The sequence below is a fragment of the Cheilinus undulatus genome, linkage group 13 (genome assembly GCF_018320785.1).
Source record: "Cheilinus undulatus linkage group 13, ASM1832078v1, whole genome shotgun sequence".
NCBI lineage: Eukaryota > Metazoa > Chordata > Actinopteri > Labriformes > Labridae > Cheilinus > Cheilinus undulatus.
The window spans coordinates 16,957,189-16,973,612 of NC_054877.1; the positions used below are offsets into that span (position 1 = coordinate 16,957,189).

General features: G+C 37.7%; 1 protein-coding gene across 1 annotated transcript in view; it reads left to right on the forward strand.

The window, feature by feature from the left end:
• The window catches only part of LOC121519910 (macrophage mannose receptor 1-like), a 36,317-nt gene extending 24,238 nt beyond the window's left edge, over positions 1-12,079 (forward strand). The window contains exons 20-31 of the mRNA XM_041803015.1: positions 1,228-1,328; positions 1,447-1,589; positions 1,754-1,859; positions 4,047-4,192; positions 5,463-5,613; positions 5,738-5,967; positions 6,050-6,215; positions 6,303-6,476; positions 6,572-6,688; positions 9,620-9,775; positions 11,659-11,685; positions 11,775-12,079. Coding sequence (XP_041658949.1) covers positions 1,228-1,328; positions 1,447-1,589; positions 1,754-1,859; positions 4,047-4,192; positions 5,463-5,613; positions 5,738-5,967; positions 6,050-6,215; positions 6,303-6,476; positions 6,572-6,688; positions 9,620-9,775; positions 11,659-11,685; positions 11,775-11,980 — 1,723 coding nt within the window. The 3' untranslated portion in view covers positions 11,981-12,079. The remainder of the gene's footprint in view (positions 1-1,227; positions 1,329-1,446; positions 1,590-1,753; positions 1,860-4,046; positions 4,193-5,462; positions 5,614-5,737; positions 5,968-6,049; positions 6,216-6,302; positions 6,477-6,571; positions 6,689-9,619; positions 9,776-11,658; positions 11,686-11,774) is intronic.
• Positions 12,080-16,424: the final 4,345 nt, after the last annotated feature.

The following is a 16,424-nucleotide window of genomic DNA, read 5'->3' on the forward strand; positions in this document are numbered from 1 at the left end:
AGGAGAAAATAACTTCAGTCTTATCTGACACGATCTGAAAGCTGAACCTGTCATTCAAAAGTCTCTGTCCTTTATCCATTTCTGCTCCCTTGTACTGCATTACGATGGCGCCGCTTCCTGGTCTGGCAAACTACAGGATGGGTTGAGGGTCATACAGAACGCGCATGCGTTAATCGTGCGACAAAAAATTTAGCGGCGTTAAAATTAATTTGAGTTAACGCAATATTAATGTGTTAACTTTGACAGCCCTAGTATAAATGTGTCAATACATCAATGAAAATAACCTAGTTATTCAAAATGTATTTATTTATTAATATTTTTAATTATTTAACTTTTGGAGGGAGGTCGCAGCAGTATTTGTAATTTAAATGTAATTTATTCAGCCCATTTATTTTAATACAATTTAATTTTAAAAATTAAAATTAAATTTTATTTATCCGCTTCAATCACCATACCGAAAAGGTACCAAACCATGACTTCAAACCTAACCGAAATTTTAATGCACCGTTACACCACAACTAACCACCATCCTGTAACTCTCACAAACTCATGCCTACTACTTTAAGCCTACTCTTAAAGGTAAAAGAGAGCCTGCCTCTCAAACCCCAACAGGTAGATGATTTCAAAGAAGGGGGCCGGATAACTGAAGGATCTAACTACTATACTACTTTTAGAGACTGAAGGTACCACAAGCAGGCCAGCATTTTGGGAACGCAAAGATCTAGGTATAATACAGCACTAGGTGCTCTTTAAGATAGGTTGGTGCCTGACCATTAAGAGCTTTGTAAGTGAGAAGAAGAATTTTAAATTCTGTTCTACATTTTATAGCTCAGACAGGAGTGATATGATCTCTTTTCCTGGTCTTAAAAATAAAAGGAAGATTAGATATGGGTCTATAGTTAGCTAGGGAGCCTCAATCAAGGGTTGGCTTTTGAAGTAGAGGTTTAATTACAGATACTTTGAAAGACTGGCACATATCCTGTGAGTAATGACATATTATCATGTCCAGAATAAACGTGCTAGCAAGAGGATCTAAGAAGAAAGAAAATAATTTAACTTTAGCTCGATCAACGCTACGAGAGGTACAGCAACAAAGCAACTGGAAACAGGAAGTGATGCAATACGTTCACCATACGACAGCACTTCAGCAGGAAGTGACCCATAAAGGAGTTAAAAGTTTTTGTTTTTTTTTTCATAAAACTGACATGATCTTTTGTGTTCAAATAGGTGGATGGATGGTTCTCCATTAGCGTTTTTAAGGTGGGATGATGGTCAACCTCATTTCCAGAACAATGATGAAAATTGTGCTGTCATGACCTCCTTTTTGGGTAATATGAAAATGTCTTACAAGCAGACTTAACTAAAATCATTTTAACAGGTTATTAAATGTAATATGTTTTAAAGTAGACAGATATTTTGAATTTTCTTTCAACTCATGGCCCACAGGGTTGTGGCACAATAATCCATGTGGGAGCCGGCATGAATTCATCTGTAAACGCAATAGTACACCACCAGCCCATGCCACTGTACCTCCTCCAGTTATTACAAGAGGTGGCTGTCCACAAAACTGGAAAAAATTGGACTCAAAGGTAGAGGTTCCTCTTGATATTAGTTACTTGGCAAGACTGAAGTGTTGCACACAATCTTATTTCTATGTGAAATTGAATGGAGATTTAATCCAATACAGCACTGACACATTTGTGAATAAATGGCAAGCTACTGATATCATGTTCTATTTTTTTTTTCACTACAGTGTTACCTCATTATAAACAAGCAAAGGGAGACTTGGGATGGAGCGAGGACAAAGTGCAAAGCCATGGGTGGAAATCTGGCTTCAATTCATTCAGACCATGAACAAGGTTTGCTTTTTGATTAATAATTACTTCTCATCAGCATTTTATTCCAAAGAAATGAACATGTATTGATTATGTAGAGTTCTATTTTGAAAAGCTCCTGATACAGCACCACTATACACTGAAAGTCACTTGTAGGGAGGTTTATTGAGGTTAAAGCTAGGAGGAATGACAGCTCAGACAGCAGGGAGACACAGCCAACAAGAAGAAAACTTGTGCCTGGTGTGAAAGCTGTGATGATGCGTGCAATAGTACACACATGCAGCAGATTCAAGCAGCAAAACATGCTGCCAGTGTGAAACGGCTGGTTATTGCATAGGCACGGCAAGGAGCACTGCGGCCAAGTAACATTTGTAGTTGCCTTTTTCTGTACCCAGATGAGCCAACATCATATATGTTTGTAGTTTTAACAACTCACAAAATATTTAAGGCAATATTTCATCAGTACTTTGATTTACCATTTTCTAAATTAGTCATCTTTGTTGTGTTTTGCTGCTCTAGCTTGAACTGTGACCTACATTGCTCATCACTGCTGATTACCTGTGGTATTGCAATGTTTGGTCTGCATCTGTAGGCTTTGAGAGAGTGTGCAGAAATACAGGAAAATTAACACAAAGGAAATTAACCCATCCATATCTATGTATGTTTCAAATGAAGAACTTGAATGATCCTTCAGATGGACTGAGTCAAAGTGGCAAATCATCCTGTGGTCTGAAGTAAAGCTGAATTATACTTAAGTTATACTTAAGAAATTCTTAAGTAAATTAAACCAGATAAATGTATCCTCTTTTATGTATATGTATAAAATTAAAATCAATAGTTGTATATTTTTTGGGGGGTCTTTAAGTCATTTTTGGACTTTGAATATCACACTGTGCAGCCATATGTCAGCAGCTCTGGCACACAAACACAGAAAGGGGGAAAAGAAAAGAGAGCAGGAGGAGCTTCTTCTTAAACTTTACAAATATTCTTGCCACGGTTTTCCTAAAATGGCAACTTAACCTGTGCTTGTGATTGTGCTGAAATGTTGCACAGTATTTCCTAATAAGGTTCAAAATGTCATTTTGTCAACATATTCGCCCCCATGAATTGTAACGTTTGATAAAACCAGAGCTCTCAGAGTTTTTGAACTCTTGTGGTTTATACACATTGCACAGCATACACAAAGCTTTAAAATAAATGATCAGCATTTTTGTGCATTAATGGACCATTTATTAACCAGCACTGGGATTGGTTGCTGCTTGTGGTGGGAACCCTGCTAGGATCAGCCTTACGTAACTGAGCATCACCTGCAGTGGCGTCACCTGTAGCCTGAATGTACATGTAGTAGACATACAGGCTCTTACTGCACAGTGCTCAGGTCTCTGGCTTTTGATGTGATCTCAGACAGGATTAAATTCAGGTGAGTCACAGAAATAATGGAGCCTTGTGGTTTTGGTTTGAATCCAACAACAAGGAAGTGATGGCATCAGGTAACATGATGAAAATGGCACAGATTCACGTTGTTACTATTATGCATGCGCATATCGCCATTACAGTTGAAAAACAATCACTGAATCATTCAGTCCAAGTCTGGAGGATTTAAATATTAAACTCTGTGTTTGACATGGATGCTGAATCCTTTGTGTACAGAAGGTGGGGGCTTGTGGAAAGTGTTGCAGCACAGTTCAATTGTCAAATGTATGCGGGTGCACAAGTGCACATGGGTAACTTGCACATTTATGGCAGTACAATGAATGCTGAGTAGTGTTATGTCACTGTTTGAGGGAATTTGTGTGGAGTTAGTGTCTTGGAGCGGTAGGAGTTGGTAGGCGGAGGGAAGCAGGGTCATGACTGTAACAGTAGTATATTTAGGTTTTAGAACATGTGCCTCCAAGTAGGCAAGTTCTTTTTCAGGGAAGACCTTTCTTTTTAAGTGAGATGATGCTAAACCGGATTCTGCACCTATCAAAGCAACATGACGCTGAAGTGAAAGGATGAGGGTGTCAAACTGGCCTGCCTTCCAACATGACTTAAAAATGATTGGAGTATGACAAGAAATAGATTATGACAAAGGAGACCCTGAACTCTTAAGCACCTGGATTCCAACGCCAACTATAAATGAGAAAACTCCTCCAAAAATACTGAAACTAGTCTCCTTGTTCCCAAATTCTCACAGACTTTTAGAAAAATATCTTGTATGTAAATCATCAGTGTGTGTATCAATTTCAATGTTTTTGACGGCTCACATTGCTGAGGCACCAAACACAGACCTGTGGATTGGTATGCATAATAAGTATGGTCAACCATGGTACTGGACTGATGGTCGACCAAGTCGATATGACCAGTGGAATATAAAGGTAAGTGGACACTTATTTTTTGTACTGTAATGTTAAATAAAAGACTTAAGAGCCTGTTATGCACCCATCTAGGGGGAAGGTACCTAAAATAATATTTTTAGAAAAGCGAATGTTTTTCCCAGTCCCCAAACTAACAGGCAGGATCTAAGGACGAAGTTTAACATAGTTTATTTACAATCATTTAAATTAAACAGGTCACTCAATATAAATTCAAACAAAAGACTTGATCCAAACTAAGGAGGCGGTCTGGCTCAAAAGTAAAATCCCCCCCCCCCAAAAAAAAACAATTACCAGAAAGGGACTAACTAGAACTACAAAACAAAATCAAAGCTAGGGATAACCTATCCTAAAATACGAAGAAAAAACAGTTGTCACTACATCTTTGGAGGTTGTGAGCAAATATAAGGGTGCTGCTGTCAGTGAGATTCCCCCGTCAACTGCAGGCCGCTGCATTTTAAAGAAGTGGAGAGCCAACCAGCGCCACATCTCCTTGCCGCCACCCTACCGACCAATTACGCCGCACCACCTGGAGATATCAAAGATCCACTCATACGACAGACCGCACACTCACTCACAAACACACGGGACGAACAGATGACTCTTACAGGAAACAAAACAAAGATCCACACGACAACAGAGCACTCACTCCCACACAAAAGAACAATACAAAATAGAAAACACAGCAATACAATAATGCAAAACAATACATTCACAGCCATAACAGAGCTGCACTACAAAAGATTAAAAACATGTATTTTTTCTGTTGCTGCAGCAGGTGTTGTGACCATTGGCGTAAAACTGTATTGTGTAAAACATTGTTCTGACTTATTCTGGAAAAATTCTCATATCCTGACTTTTTTCATTGCAGCCACGTTGGATTCTCTCTCGTGAAAAGGTAAATGTTTTTTTAACAGAAAACCCTTGTCTTAATTGAGCCCTGTTACATCCTATCTTTGCGATGAGTGAGGTTTGTGTGTCTGGCACACAGAGACATTTATATATATTTTAGTACATATTATGACAAAATGTTTTTCATTTAGTTTGAACTGTTACACAAGTTATATTGTAACATAAAGACAGCCTCCCTTTTTGTTTCTGGATTTATATTTTAAACAAAGCAGTTCTCTGTGTGATAAAGTTTAAATCTGGAGTTGGGAACTTCAAGTGGTTTTAAGATAAGATATTCCTTTATTAGTCCCACAAGGGGAAATTCCAAATCCAAAGTCTTGCTTCTAGTTGCAGAAATTATTGACATTTTCTCATAAAATGATCCTGGAGCTTATCTGCCTGTCCCCTGATCACTGTTGTGTTTCAGCTACGACACTGTGTTGTGATGACTAGTGAGCCCACAGATGTATTAGGAAAATGGACAAGAAAGTCCTGCAATGACACCAATGGATATGTTTGCCTTCGGAGTGTTGGTGAGTCTATTTCTGTCTATGCTTTGCCTTTCCCAGTCATCATCATGACTTCCTCTATACTTCTAATCAAACACAAGCATTTTAATTATACACAAGAATAAATGTAACTTCTTGCTCTGAACAGACCCTGCTCTGCCAGACTCCCCTGAACCAACAACCTCACAGTATGTCCAAATCTTCAACGACTCCGTCAAGGTGAACACTAATAAAATGACCTGGTATGCAGCTCAAAAGCACTGCAAAGATGATGGGGCCTCACTGGCTAGCCTGCGAAACATCTGGTCAAAGACATACATTGACCTGATCACTCTGAATCTCAAGGCTCCTGTGTGGATTGGACTGAACACATTAGAGGTACAAAGCAGAATGCCTCTCAGACTGCACATATGAAAAATCACTAAAAAAATATTCCACTTTGTTCCATCTTTGCTTTTAGAGTGGTGAATATTTCAAGTATACTGAAGGCTGGTATCTCACTGTAGCCTATTGGAGATGGGGGGAACCAGAGAGTGGAAAACCTTGTGTTTATGTTGACGTGGGTGGAATGTGGAGGACTTCAGAATGTGATCAGAACATGGCCAGTGTTTGTATGAAGAGCAAAGGTAGGGCTTTTATACTGTATAGTTGAATACACTCAGTTGTGCTGCTTAATGTTGACATGCATCTCCTCTGTTTGGCTTCACCCATAGATGTGCCACCAAGAGAGTCCACTGAATTTCCAGGAATATGTCCTGATCTTCTAGAACGACAAAGATCAAGGGATAGACACCTGTCCTTCTGGATACCATTTAAGGGTAACTGTTACCTCATTAGGCCTCTCATGTTAAGTTGGCCAGATGCATCTGCTCATTGTGCAGCAAATGGTGAGAAATTTCTATTACCTGAGTAACAATTGATCAGTCATTTGCATCTTGCTGTAATTCAAGACCTACTGTTTTATGTATGTCTTTTTGTGAAGGGGGATCTCTTGCCAGCATTGAAGATCCCTCAGAGGAAAAGTTCATTGAAAACCACTTGAAAATGTATAAAGACAGTCAGAGTGCTTTCTGGATCGGCTTGTACAGAACTCACAGAGGTAAACCTACATTTTTTTTGTTCTTCATAACCAGAAAACCAAGTGCTCCTTTGTTGAACGTAAGAAGCAACATAGGGTGTACTAGATAACATACAGAAGTTCCTTTTGATGTATTAGTGAAGTAACAAAGTATAAAAAGTTGCTGCATCAAAATAGGCATATCATAAAAAAAACTCAACAATTACACTTTATAGGTCTTAAAACACCTTAGCAGTCCAATAGGGACTACTGTCTATGTAAAGGACACACTGAATAATACAGAACTCATCACTTCTAGGGACAAACTTGTGAGGAATTATTGCAGCTTGTTTCTGACAGGTTACCTGACTAACCTACTGTTTCCAGTGTGTGCTTGTCTTCAGGAAAATTAGCTTGGATAAACCTGGTCTGAAGGAAGTCAAGATTGATTGAAGGGTTACTGGATTTAATGATAACTGTAATAAACTTTCTCTAAAGTTATCATGCCATTCAAATTTTAATTATCTCTAAAACTGTTTGTTTCTCTCCTCTGCTCATTCACCTGTACACGTCGCGTACCTTTAAATCTCAGCTTGGAAAAAAACAGTGTAGGACTAGCATACCCTCTCTAAAAAAAATAAAACAGTATTTAAAAAATGTTACATTTCTTAGTTACTAGTTTCACACTACGTTCACTACCCCGTAACTTAATTGCCCAAAATACAATGTTAAATCTTACATATTCCCGCATTAGTGTAACATAGTGCAGTGGCACTATTTCTCAGAGGAGGAGTAGACTCTGATGAGCTGGACAGCAACGTGGACGACTGGGAGGAGGAGACCATTGAGTTTTTTATCAACGAAGAAATCATTCCCCTTGGAGATCTGTTTCCAAGGGGAATGATTTCATCATTCCCCTTGGAAACAGATCAGTTTCATCAAGACTATGTGAGTGGTGTCAACACATGAAGTTATGTCAAAAGACAGGAAGTAGTATGTGCTTCACGAAAAGTTAGTCAGCAGTCGAGAGCGTCTGTCATCAGGGGTTTTCCTGCATATAAAATGAAGAGTTGGCTACCTACAGCAGATTTCATGCTACCCTCAAAGCCGTGATGTAAGGCTGTCACTTTTATTCAAAATTTGAAATTCAAAGCTTCCGTCTGAACCATTTGGGTTTGGTTAGAAAGTGACAGGACCAGTCAGCAGTACTTTAGGGCGTGACGGAGTCATGACGTAAGCAAGCACCAACAAGAGGCCGGTGCAGTCATGGTGGAAGACGATAACATGGATGCTGCTAAAGTGCCAGTTTAATCAGAACTTGACGACATTTCTTTCTTAAAAGACGAACAAGGCACAGCATTGAGTTGTTTTTCTTTTCAAAAACAACAACAGTCTACAGTCGCCATAGTTCGCGTTATGCTATTCTCTATGGAGTTTAGCTCTGAAATGGCTACGTCACGTGTTTTGTTGCTCTGATTGGCCAGGACAGATGTGACAGACATAACGTTCATCCAATCACCCTCCGAGATCATGGAGATCATGCCCAGTCCACAAAGAAAGGCCCTGACCAGAAAGTGAACTTCTGTTAGCCAGTGGTTTACACAAAACAACTATATGAGGTTTTACAATTGGTCAATATGATGATTGCAGCATGTTCTGGTGACCCGTGGCCAATAAATGTGGCTTTGTAAATTATATATTAGAGTTGAAAAATGTAAGGGAAAACATGAATGAGGAATTTAAAAGATAACAGGAAAATCCATTCATATTTATGAAGTATTAAAGTATCATTAAGCCTCTAGCATAACCCTAAAACACTGGAACCCCAGGGGAAGCTGGTAGTTGGACATCTTTCTTTGTCTTTATACTTAATTTTTCTTAATTATCTTTAAGACAAAACATAACATCAACAATGAAAAAAACAGTAAGACATTGCCAGACATTAATAAATTAAAATTACAGGTTACAATACAAGTTACATAGGGATTTTAACACATTGTTTTAGAAATTGTAATCAGAGCTTATAGTAAAGGAGTGGTACATGAAATCGTAATAATATGACTTTTCCTAAGGCAGACCACCGGGGGTGTTATTTATTCTTTAAAGTATAATTTCAATCCAGCCCATGTTTTTATGTATAAATCATTTCTCAGTCTGTAGATAAGAAGTACAAAAGTCAATCTTTCCAACTCATGAATTTCTTTGATCATTTCAACCCAGTCATCTGTTGTGGGAGGGTCTATCTCTAACCATTTATGGGTGATGGCCTTCATTACTGCTACCGTAAATATCTTCCACAAGCATCTGTCACATCCTGTTATGTATCAGGTAGATCACCCAAAAAAAGTGATGTAAAAGTCAAGAGAAGCATCTTTCTAATCATATACGATCAGTGAGACAGCCATTTATTTTGATTCCTGCTGTAGGAGCAGTGTATAATGTTTTAACAGTATTGGTAGATTTTTTTAGTGAAGCCAAATTGACCCAAAAACAAATGTCCCCAAATAGCATAGTCTAAAGCTTTCTGAGCATCAAGACCAGCTAGCACAGCATTTGTTTTAGTTTCTCTGTTTTGTACTACATGGAAAGAGCATCTAATATTATTTTATACTTGGCGACCTTGAGTGAATCCAGTTTGATCAGTGTCAATTAGACCAGAAACAAAGGAACCTAGGCTCTGAGACAGAATTGAAGCATGCAGTTCATAATCCTGATTCAAAATTGAAATTGGTCTGTATTAGATACATTGTGTTTTGTCCCCTCCTTTTTTTGGGTATAACTGAAATGGTAGCTTAAGTCCAGGAAGGTTGTGTAGACAGTTTTTCAAGTGTCCAGTTAAATAAGTTAAGGAGTACTGGAGTCAAGTTGGACATCTTTTTAAATCATGGCCAACAAAAAACATCTAAAAGGATTTTATTCTAGAGGTTGATACTCCTTACAAAGGAGAAAAATGGAATCTCTTCTTTTCCCCAGGCCAGTGGCTGTGGTTAGACAGAAGAGCTTTGGACTACACTAACTGGGATCATGGTGAACCGTATGACAGACGATATGCAGCACTAAAAATCTCAGATGGAAAATGGATGTCAGCAATGGGCCAACGCAGAGGGTTTATATGCAAAACCCCTAAAGGTGAGTTTAGCATAAATGTTGTTTTAAATCAAATTCATGTTTGTGCAGTAACGGTGTACCTAAATGTAAATTAGGGCCACTGTGGGGAAAATTAAAATTAAAATATACAGTCTGAATTCCCAAGTTGTACAAATGTAAACAAAGCCTGGATATTCTCTGAGATGGCAGAGGTAAACATGTAAAAGAGAAAAATCACACCATTTTGAGTGGCAAAAGGGCTGTAAATGTCAGAAAAATTCAAACTGACCTCAGACTTTTAAAATAAGAAAAATCCTACAAATAAATCATGAGATGTGTCAGAATTGTCTTGATAAAATCATTTAAATAGTTTCATTTCATACTGTATCCCCAAAGGTTGTCGCGCTACCAAAATTTAAGACTTGGATAGATTACCAGCAAAAAAAAAAAAAAAAAGATATTCAAAGGAGTAGTGGGCGGTAAACCAGTATTAATATCATCACCGGTGACATTTCTGCCACAGCATGGATATTTTCAACACCGTCATCACCGGTTTAAAGCCTAGGTTGTGCTGTGATCCATGCACGAGGCATATCTGCTCCCACAGCCAGCGGAGCGAGTGATTTGTGACGGATTAGTCCAGTCATTTAAGCTTGCAAAGCAGATGGATGCGCCCGTTTCCTTGTTTCTCACTGGCGAATCCATCTTGCAAAGCTCCTGTCTGAACCGTTTGGGCCCGGTTAGAAAGTGACAGGACCAATCAGTGATGAGGGCCAGTACTTTCAGGCACGGTGGAGTCGTCACTCAAGCAAGCAGCAACAAGTGGAAGAGATTAGCGTGGACGCTGCTAAAGCGTCAGTTTTATCAGAACTTGACGAAATTTCTTCGTTAAAGGAAGAAAAAGAACAGCAGTGAGTTTTTTTCTTTTCAAAACGACAAAAGTTTTTTATTAACATGTCTATAGTCACCATGGTCCGCGTTATTCCTCGGTAGCTGCGCACGCACATCTTGGTCGCCTACGTTATATGTTTTGTTGCTCTGATTGGCCCATAAAGGATGTGACAGAACATTAATCTAATCACACTCCAAGTTTTTTTCAAAGCTTCTGCCCTTTCCCAAATGCTTAGTATTGAAGGTTTCCCAGATGGATGTGCGAAACAAATCCATCTGGCGTGTCAGGTTACCAGTCATCAGCAGTAGCATAACATGTAGTCAGGTAACAGACCGAACGTCACCCACTCTTGTCATTGTAACTAAGCACAGATAACAGACAAAACAGGTGTTCTTTCCTCTCCAAGTTTGTCAGTCAGTGTGCCGTCTCTGTCAGCCTTCCTGGGGCTTGAACACAAGCTGAGTGCTGCTTTGGCTGGTCTCGGTTCGTCTAGAGCCCAATGCTGCAGCTTTTCATCTTACAACGACTTAAACAACCATTTGAAGGTGTTTTTAACTTCTGAGTTTCTATTCTAAGTCCACGGTGAGTCAAAAGTCTAGGCTGCAACATTAAATGAGGTCAGAAAAGCTGCTGTAAACTAGCTGCAAAAACTCGCCGGTACAGCAGCCAAAGTTAAGTTAACTCAATACCAAACACACATTTTTCTGAAAAAGCACAGACCGAAGTAAACCTACAGTGACTTTAAAAAAAGAAGAAAAGTTTCTTTGCTCCCATGCTTAGACATAAATTGAGTATGCCATCAAAGGCTTGTTTTAAGGCGAGAAGGGGTTTTTTTAACACTTGAATCTGGATTTAAAAGCATTATCTCTTTTACATATTTTAATGCAATATAATATCGTTATCGTCAAAGGCAAGAAAAATACTGTGATGTGATTTTAGGCCATATCGCCCCGGCCAAATTTGAAGAGTATAATATTGTTGAAAGGATTTGCCTCTTGACATAAATGTTGAACTGTTTTTTTTTTCTTGCTAGTACTCATAGAGGCACCAACAACAACTGGTAAGTCAGGTCTATGTCTGAGGACTTATTGTAATAATAACGCTTTAAAGTTTTCTCTGACACTTCAACGATGTATTTCTTTTGTACAGCAAGTCCCATGGTGACCCTTCCAACCCACAGCAACAGCATTTTACCAGCTGTCTCCATCATTTGTGTGACTGCCGTAGTGATCGTCATACTCGTCATCTTTTTTCTCTTGAAGAAATCTGGCCGCCGCTTTCATGTCCCTAAAATGCCATCTACCTTTTCCAACCCAATGCTCTTCAGCAGAACACAGTCAACCTCATCTGATTGACACAGATTAGGTGGAGAGGCAAGTTGAAGAAGAGAACCCTGAGCCTGGTGTAACATTGTGATTTAATGCAAGCAAAAACCTCATGGTTGTTGGAAGGGAAGGGGGCTGATGGTATTCTTGTCTGTCAGCCCAAAATTAGATTGAAATGAAATTGAAAGCTTTCTTTTTCTTCACCCTTAACAGTATATACATATATCCCTAAAGTTGACATAGAAGTTGTTTCAAAGTTACTTCCATATAGTTTCAGTGAATTTCCAGGAGTACGAAACATAATGTGTCAATGAGTACGTTTTCATGTATACTAATAATCTAATCCATTCGTGGGCAGTAGTTTTATAACCATTCTTTGTCTGATTAAATTTCATTAATAACTAATGCTGATTTGTTGAATAAACTCTATAATAACATTAAAGTTAAGTGGTCTGTGATTGTTGTGTGTGTGCATTGTAATAACTGCTGGCTGCTAGGGTCAGAGTATAATCTCAAATCTTTGATTTGTTTAAGTACAAACATTAATTAAATGCTATTGACATTTTCACTCTAAGACAGATTTTTTTTTTTTTTTAAGTTTTTTTGGTTGTTTTAAGGTTTTTCACTGTGAAGGATTAATTCAGATTCCTAATTTTGTTTCATTATATTAATAAATATGGTTTTATTGTAAATATTTTGACAATAGCTAAACATTTATTTTACAAAATCCCAACAGTGTTGTACCAGTCACAGAGATCACTTCAACAAGCAACAATATTACGGCTACCAATAAAAACCAAACCTCCCTGTCATAAGATGCAGTTGTCATGGTGATGTTTTTGAAGGTAGAGTGAGCAGAGAATTTTACTTGCTGTTAAGGTTAGTAGTGTTTCCAGAATTGTAAAATGAGTTTCTTGGTACTCATGCTTTCCGTCACCATGCGAAAAGATCATTTCAGCAGTCCAATAATGAAGTACAATTTAATTATCAATCAATATTTATATAGCACTTTTCATACAAGACAATGTAGCACAAAGTGCTTTACAAACAGAACACAGAACATGACTCAAACCCACTCCCTCTGCAATCCATACTGGCAAAATACATCATAAATAAAAGACACTAAGAACAGGAAACTAATGTACCCAGTACGTACTGAGGAAATGCCATCTTAAAGGTTTAAAATGTGTAAACACTGGGGATTAGGTTAAAGTGTAGATTAAAATATCAAATGAAATAAAAATAAATTCAGACGAATTAAAATAAAATAAAAGGGTGCCGTAATAAGAATAAAAACACTAAAAGGTTACTCAGGGCAATATGCCCAAATAAGAAAATAAGACACTTAAGAAGAACTTGGTGAAATATGATAAAACAAGAGGAAACTACTAAAAGATCATTCTGAAGCTAAAACAGAAAAAGATAAAATCTAAAACAGATTAAGATGAGTACATTAAAGCCAGACTAAAAAGGTACGTGTTGAGTTTGCTTTCATAAACATTAACATTAGATACTGCCCTCAGGTTCAATTACCTGATGTTATTGGCTATTTCCCCACTTGATGTCGTATTGGTGTAGGCATTAGTCTTCATCTCACCACAGTACGTTGATATATCACACTTACATTTCCATGTTGTCAGCCAATGAACTACAGCTAACAACTATTTTCAGCTATGAGTGTGTTGAGAGACAATGTAGGGATACATGATATTATCAGGAGATATCAACATTTCTGCCAGTATTTACCATCAGTATTTTGGCTATGAAAATCAGCCTATACCAGCTGTAAATATTGGCTGTATGAGAAACTAAGTTAGGGAAGTTTAAGCTGGACCAAATATCTTCCGGTGTGTCCGACCAATAAATGACAGTCTACTGCAAATATCAGCTGTACAAATACATTTGTGGAGTTTTATGCAGGACCAACAGACCGATGTCATATGAAGTCTTTTGTCATGTTCACTCTCAGCCCTTAGAGTTTAAAGTGTGTTTTAAGGACCTGAGGTTTGTTTCATTTTTTATCCCTAAACAGTAAAATGTGATTTTAGCACTCAAGTTTTAGGTCTGAAATACATATTTGAATATAATTTTCGGGATAAATATTGGCTGAAATTAATCCGTGACTCTCGGAAATCAGTATGAATCCAGTATTTTGCATCCCTGGTCAAATGAAGTAAAAATATCACATATGCAACATTCTGGGTAGTTCAGGCTTTACTCTGTCTTTTGTTAAGATGAAGCCTATCTCTCTGTGATTCAACCACTTAAGTTTTTCCAAACAAATTTTGGAAATATATTCTATTAACCCTCTGAGCCTGGGCATGTTGTATGTGACAGAAGAGACACGTTATTTAAGTTAAATAACTTCTGAATCATAAATCTCTAGTAACTACTTGTTTTATCCCCTGAAAGCCCTCCGTTGTGTCGTTATAATGACACCATGCATGCCTCTAAAGCTTATCAAGCAAGCCTGAAACTTGGTCGACTTTTTGGGGTCTTAAAAGAACAAATTCATTAACTTTGACATTGAACATCTTTTTGTAATCATTGTATCCATTATTTAATCTACTTTTGATTGTCTCTGCTGCTAGCTGAGCATTAGTCACTATCTTGAGTAGGGGTGTAACGGTAAAGAAAAATGTTGGTTCGGTATGTACCTTGGTTTTGAAGTCGGGGTTCAGAATGTTTTTGGTACGGTGATTGAAGCATATAAATAAAGTTTAATTTTAATTATTTAATTAAATTGTATTAAAATAAATAGGCTGAATGAACATTTAAATTATAAATAATGCTGCAACCTCCCTTCAAAAGTTCAATGATTAAAAATATTAATAAATAAATATATTTTCCAATAACTAGGTTATTTTCATTGATATATTGACATATTTATACCCATTCTTTATACGCTAAAATTTCCCAGCTAACTTGAACGCATCATCACACAACCGCAAGTTAGCTTAAGTATGCAAATTAGCGTCTTTCTTGCCGATTTCAACACGAACTTCAGCACTGGACTACATTTTTAACCAGTGGGACCTACTACAAAGTTTGGAAGAACTTTTCACAGCCCATCTCAGAGGATAAAGAGGTTAGAGCCGTGTGAAATCTGAGGATAACTTTACCTATGACACAGCTGCAGTCCCTCTCTCAGTCCGCCGAGGCTGATAGTTGAATGTAAAGTTAATATGATTCACAGAGTCAGAGCACCATTGCTATATGGGTGATTTAAATGAAACTGGCGGCTCTTCTAACTCTACACGTGCCATCGCTCTTCTTCGTTTGTTTTTGTAACTGCTCTTTCTTCTGTAATGACGGTTGCTGGCAGCTTTTAGGCTCATTGCCGCCACCTGGATTGAAGTGAGAACTCAACTTTTTTTAAATACTTTGACGTATTCGTCATATTACTGCATGCTCCGAACCGTGATGTGTCCCCGTGTTTCTACAGACAAGAACTGCTTTGAATAATGACTCATGCATGATCATTTTAGAGTTTTGATTTGTGTTTCGTTTTTTATTTTGTCTTTAAAGTCCCATGACGTTTTAAAATTCCGGTGACATTACTGCAGCATGCATATTCTTGAAACCCAGGTTGTCCCGAAAAAAAAAAAAAAAAAAAAAAGATGTTCAAAGCTTGACTGTGCAACCACAGGGTTGATGTTTACAAGATTTTTAGGACAGTAAGTCCAGAAGAGACACGTTGGTTCCAATAATAGCTGAGGCTCAGAGGGTTATTGTAAAAGAAGAAAAATACAGCTTTATTCTTTAAATAATTACTCAGAAAGGTTTAACAAGATCTTTCCAGCTGTGTGGCAAAATCCTACCTTATTTGATTGCTAATCCAATCAAACCATTTTCAACAAATGTCAAAACTACCAATAAAAAGTGTTTCCATCCAATAGCATAAGAACTACTGCTGGTTATAACTAGAAATAATACCAACAAAGCTTGTACATTATCTAAAATGTAGTTGTGATACTTAGCTACTGTATGTGTTGTATGTAATGTGGCATTCCTGAACATGGAGAGGAAAGCATACTTGGCCAATGAAGCTGATTTTGAGTGCAAGGCTGTGTTACAGGCCTCAAAGCTAAGACCTGTAGCAGATATAATGTTGACGTGTGTCCTGCTAAATAACAGAAAAAACAAGGACATGAGACGTTAGTTGTTGTCAGCAAGCAGGCAATTCTTTGTTTTTAATAAAACAAATTATTTTCCATTTCCTTCTGCACATATTCACATGTTATTTTAGGTTCACAGTCTCTTTAACAATGTATTTTTGGTATTAACATGTGCCTCTTGCCTTCAAAAATACAACAAGAGATACTTATGCATTTGTCTTCTCTACTGTAAAATTAGAGCATAATATTTGGTCTTTGTAACTTAAACTACAACCCTTTAACCACTGCTCGTCAGCTCAAAACTGCATCAAAACAGTATATTCAGACTGTTGTTAACCAGTTTACTTCTTTCTCTA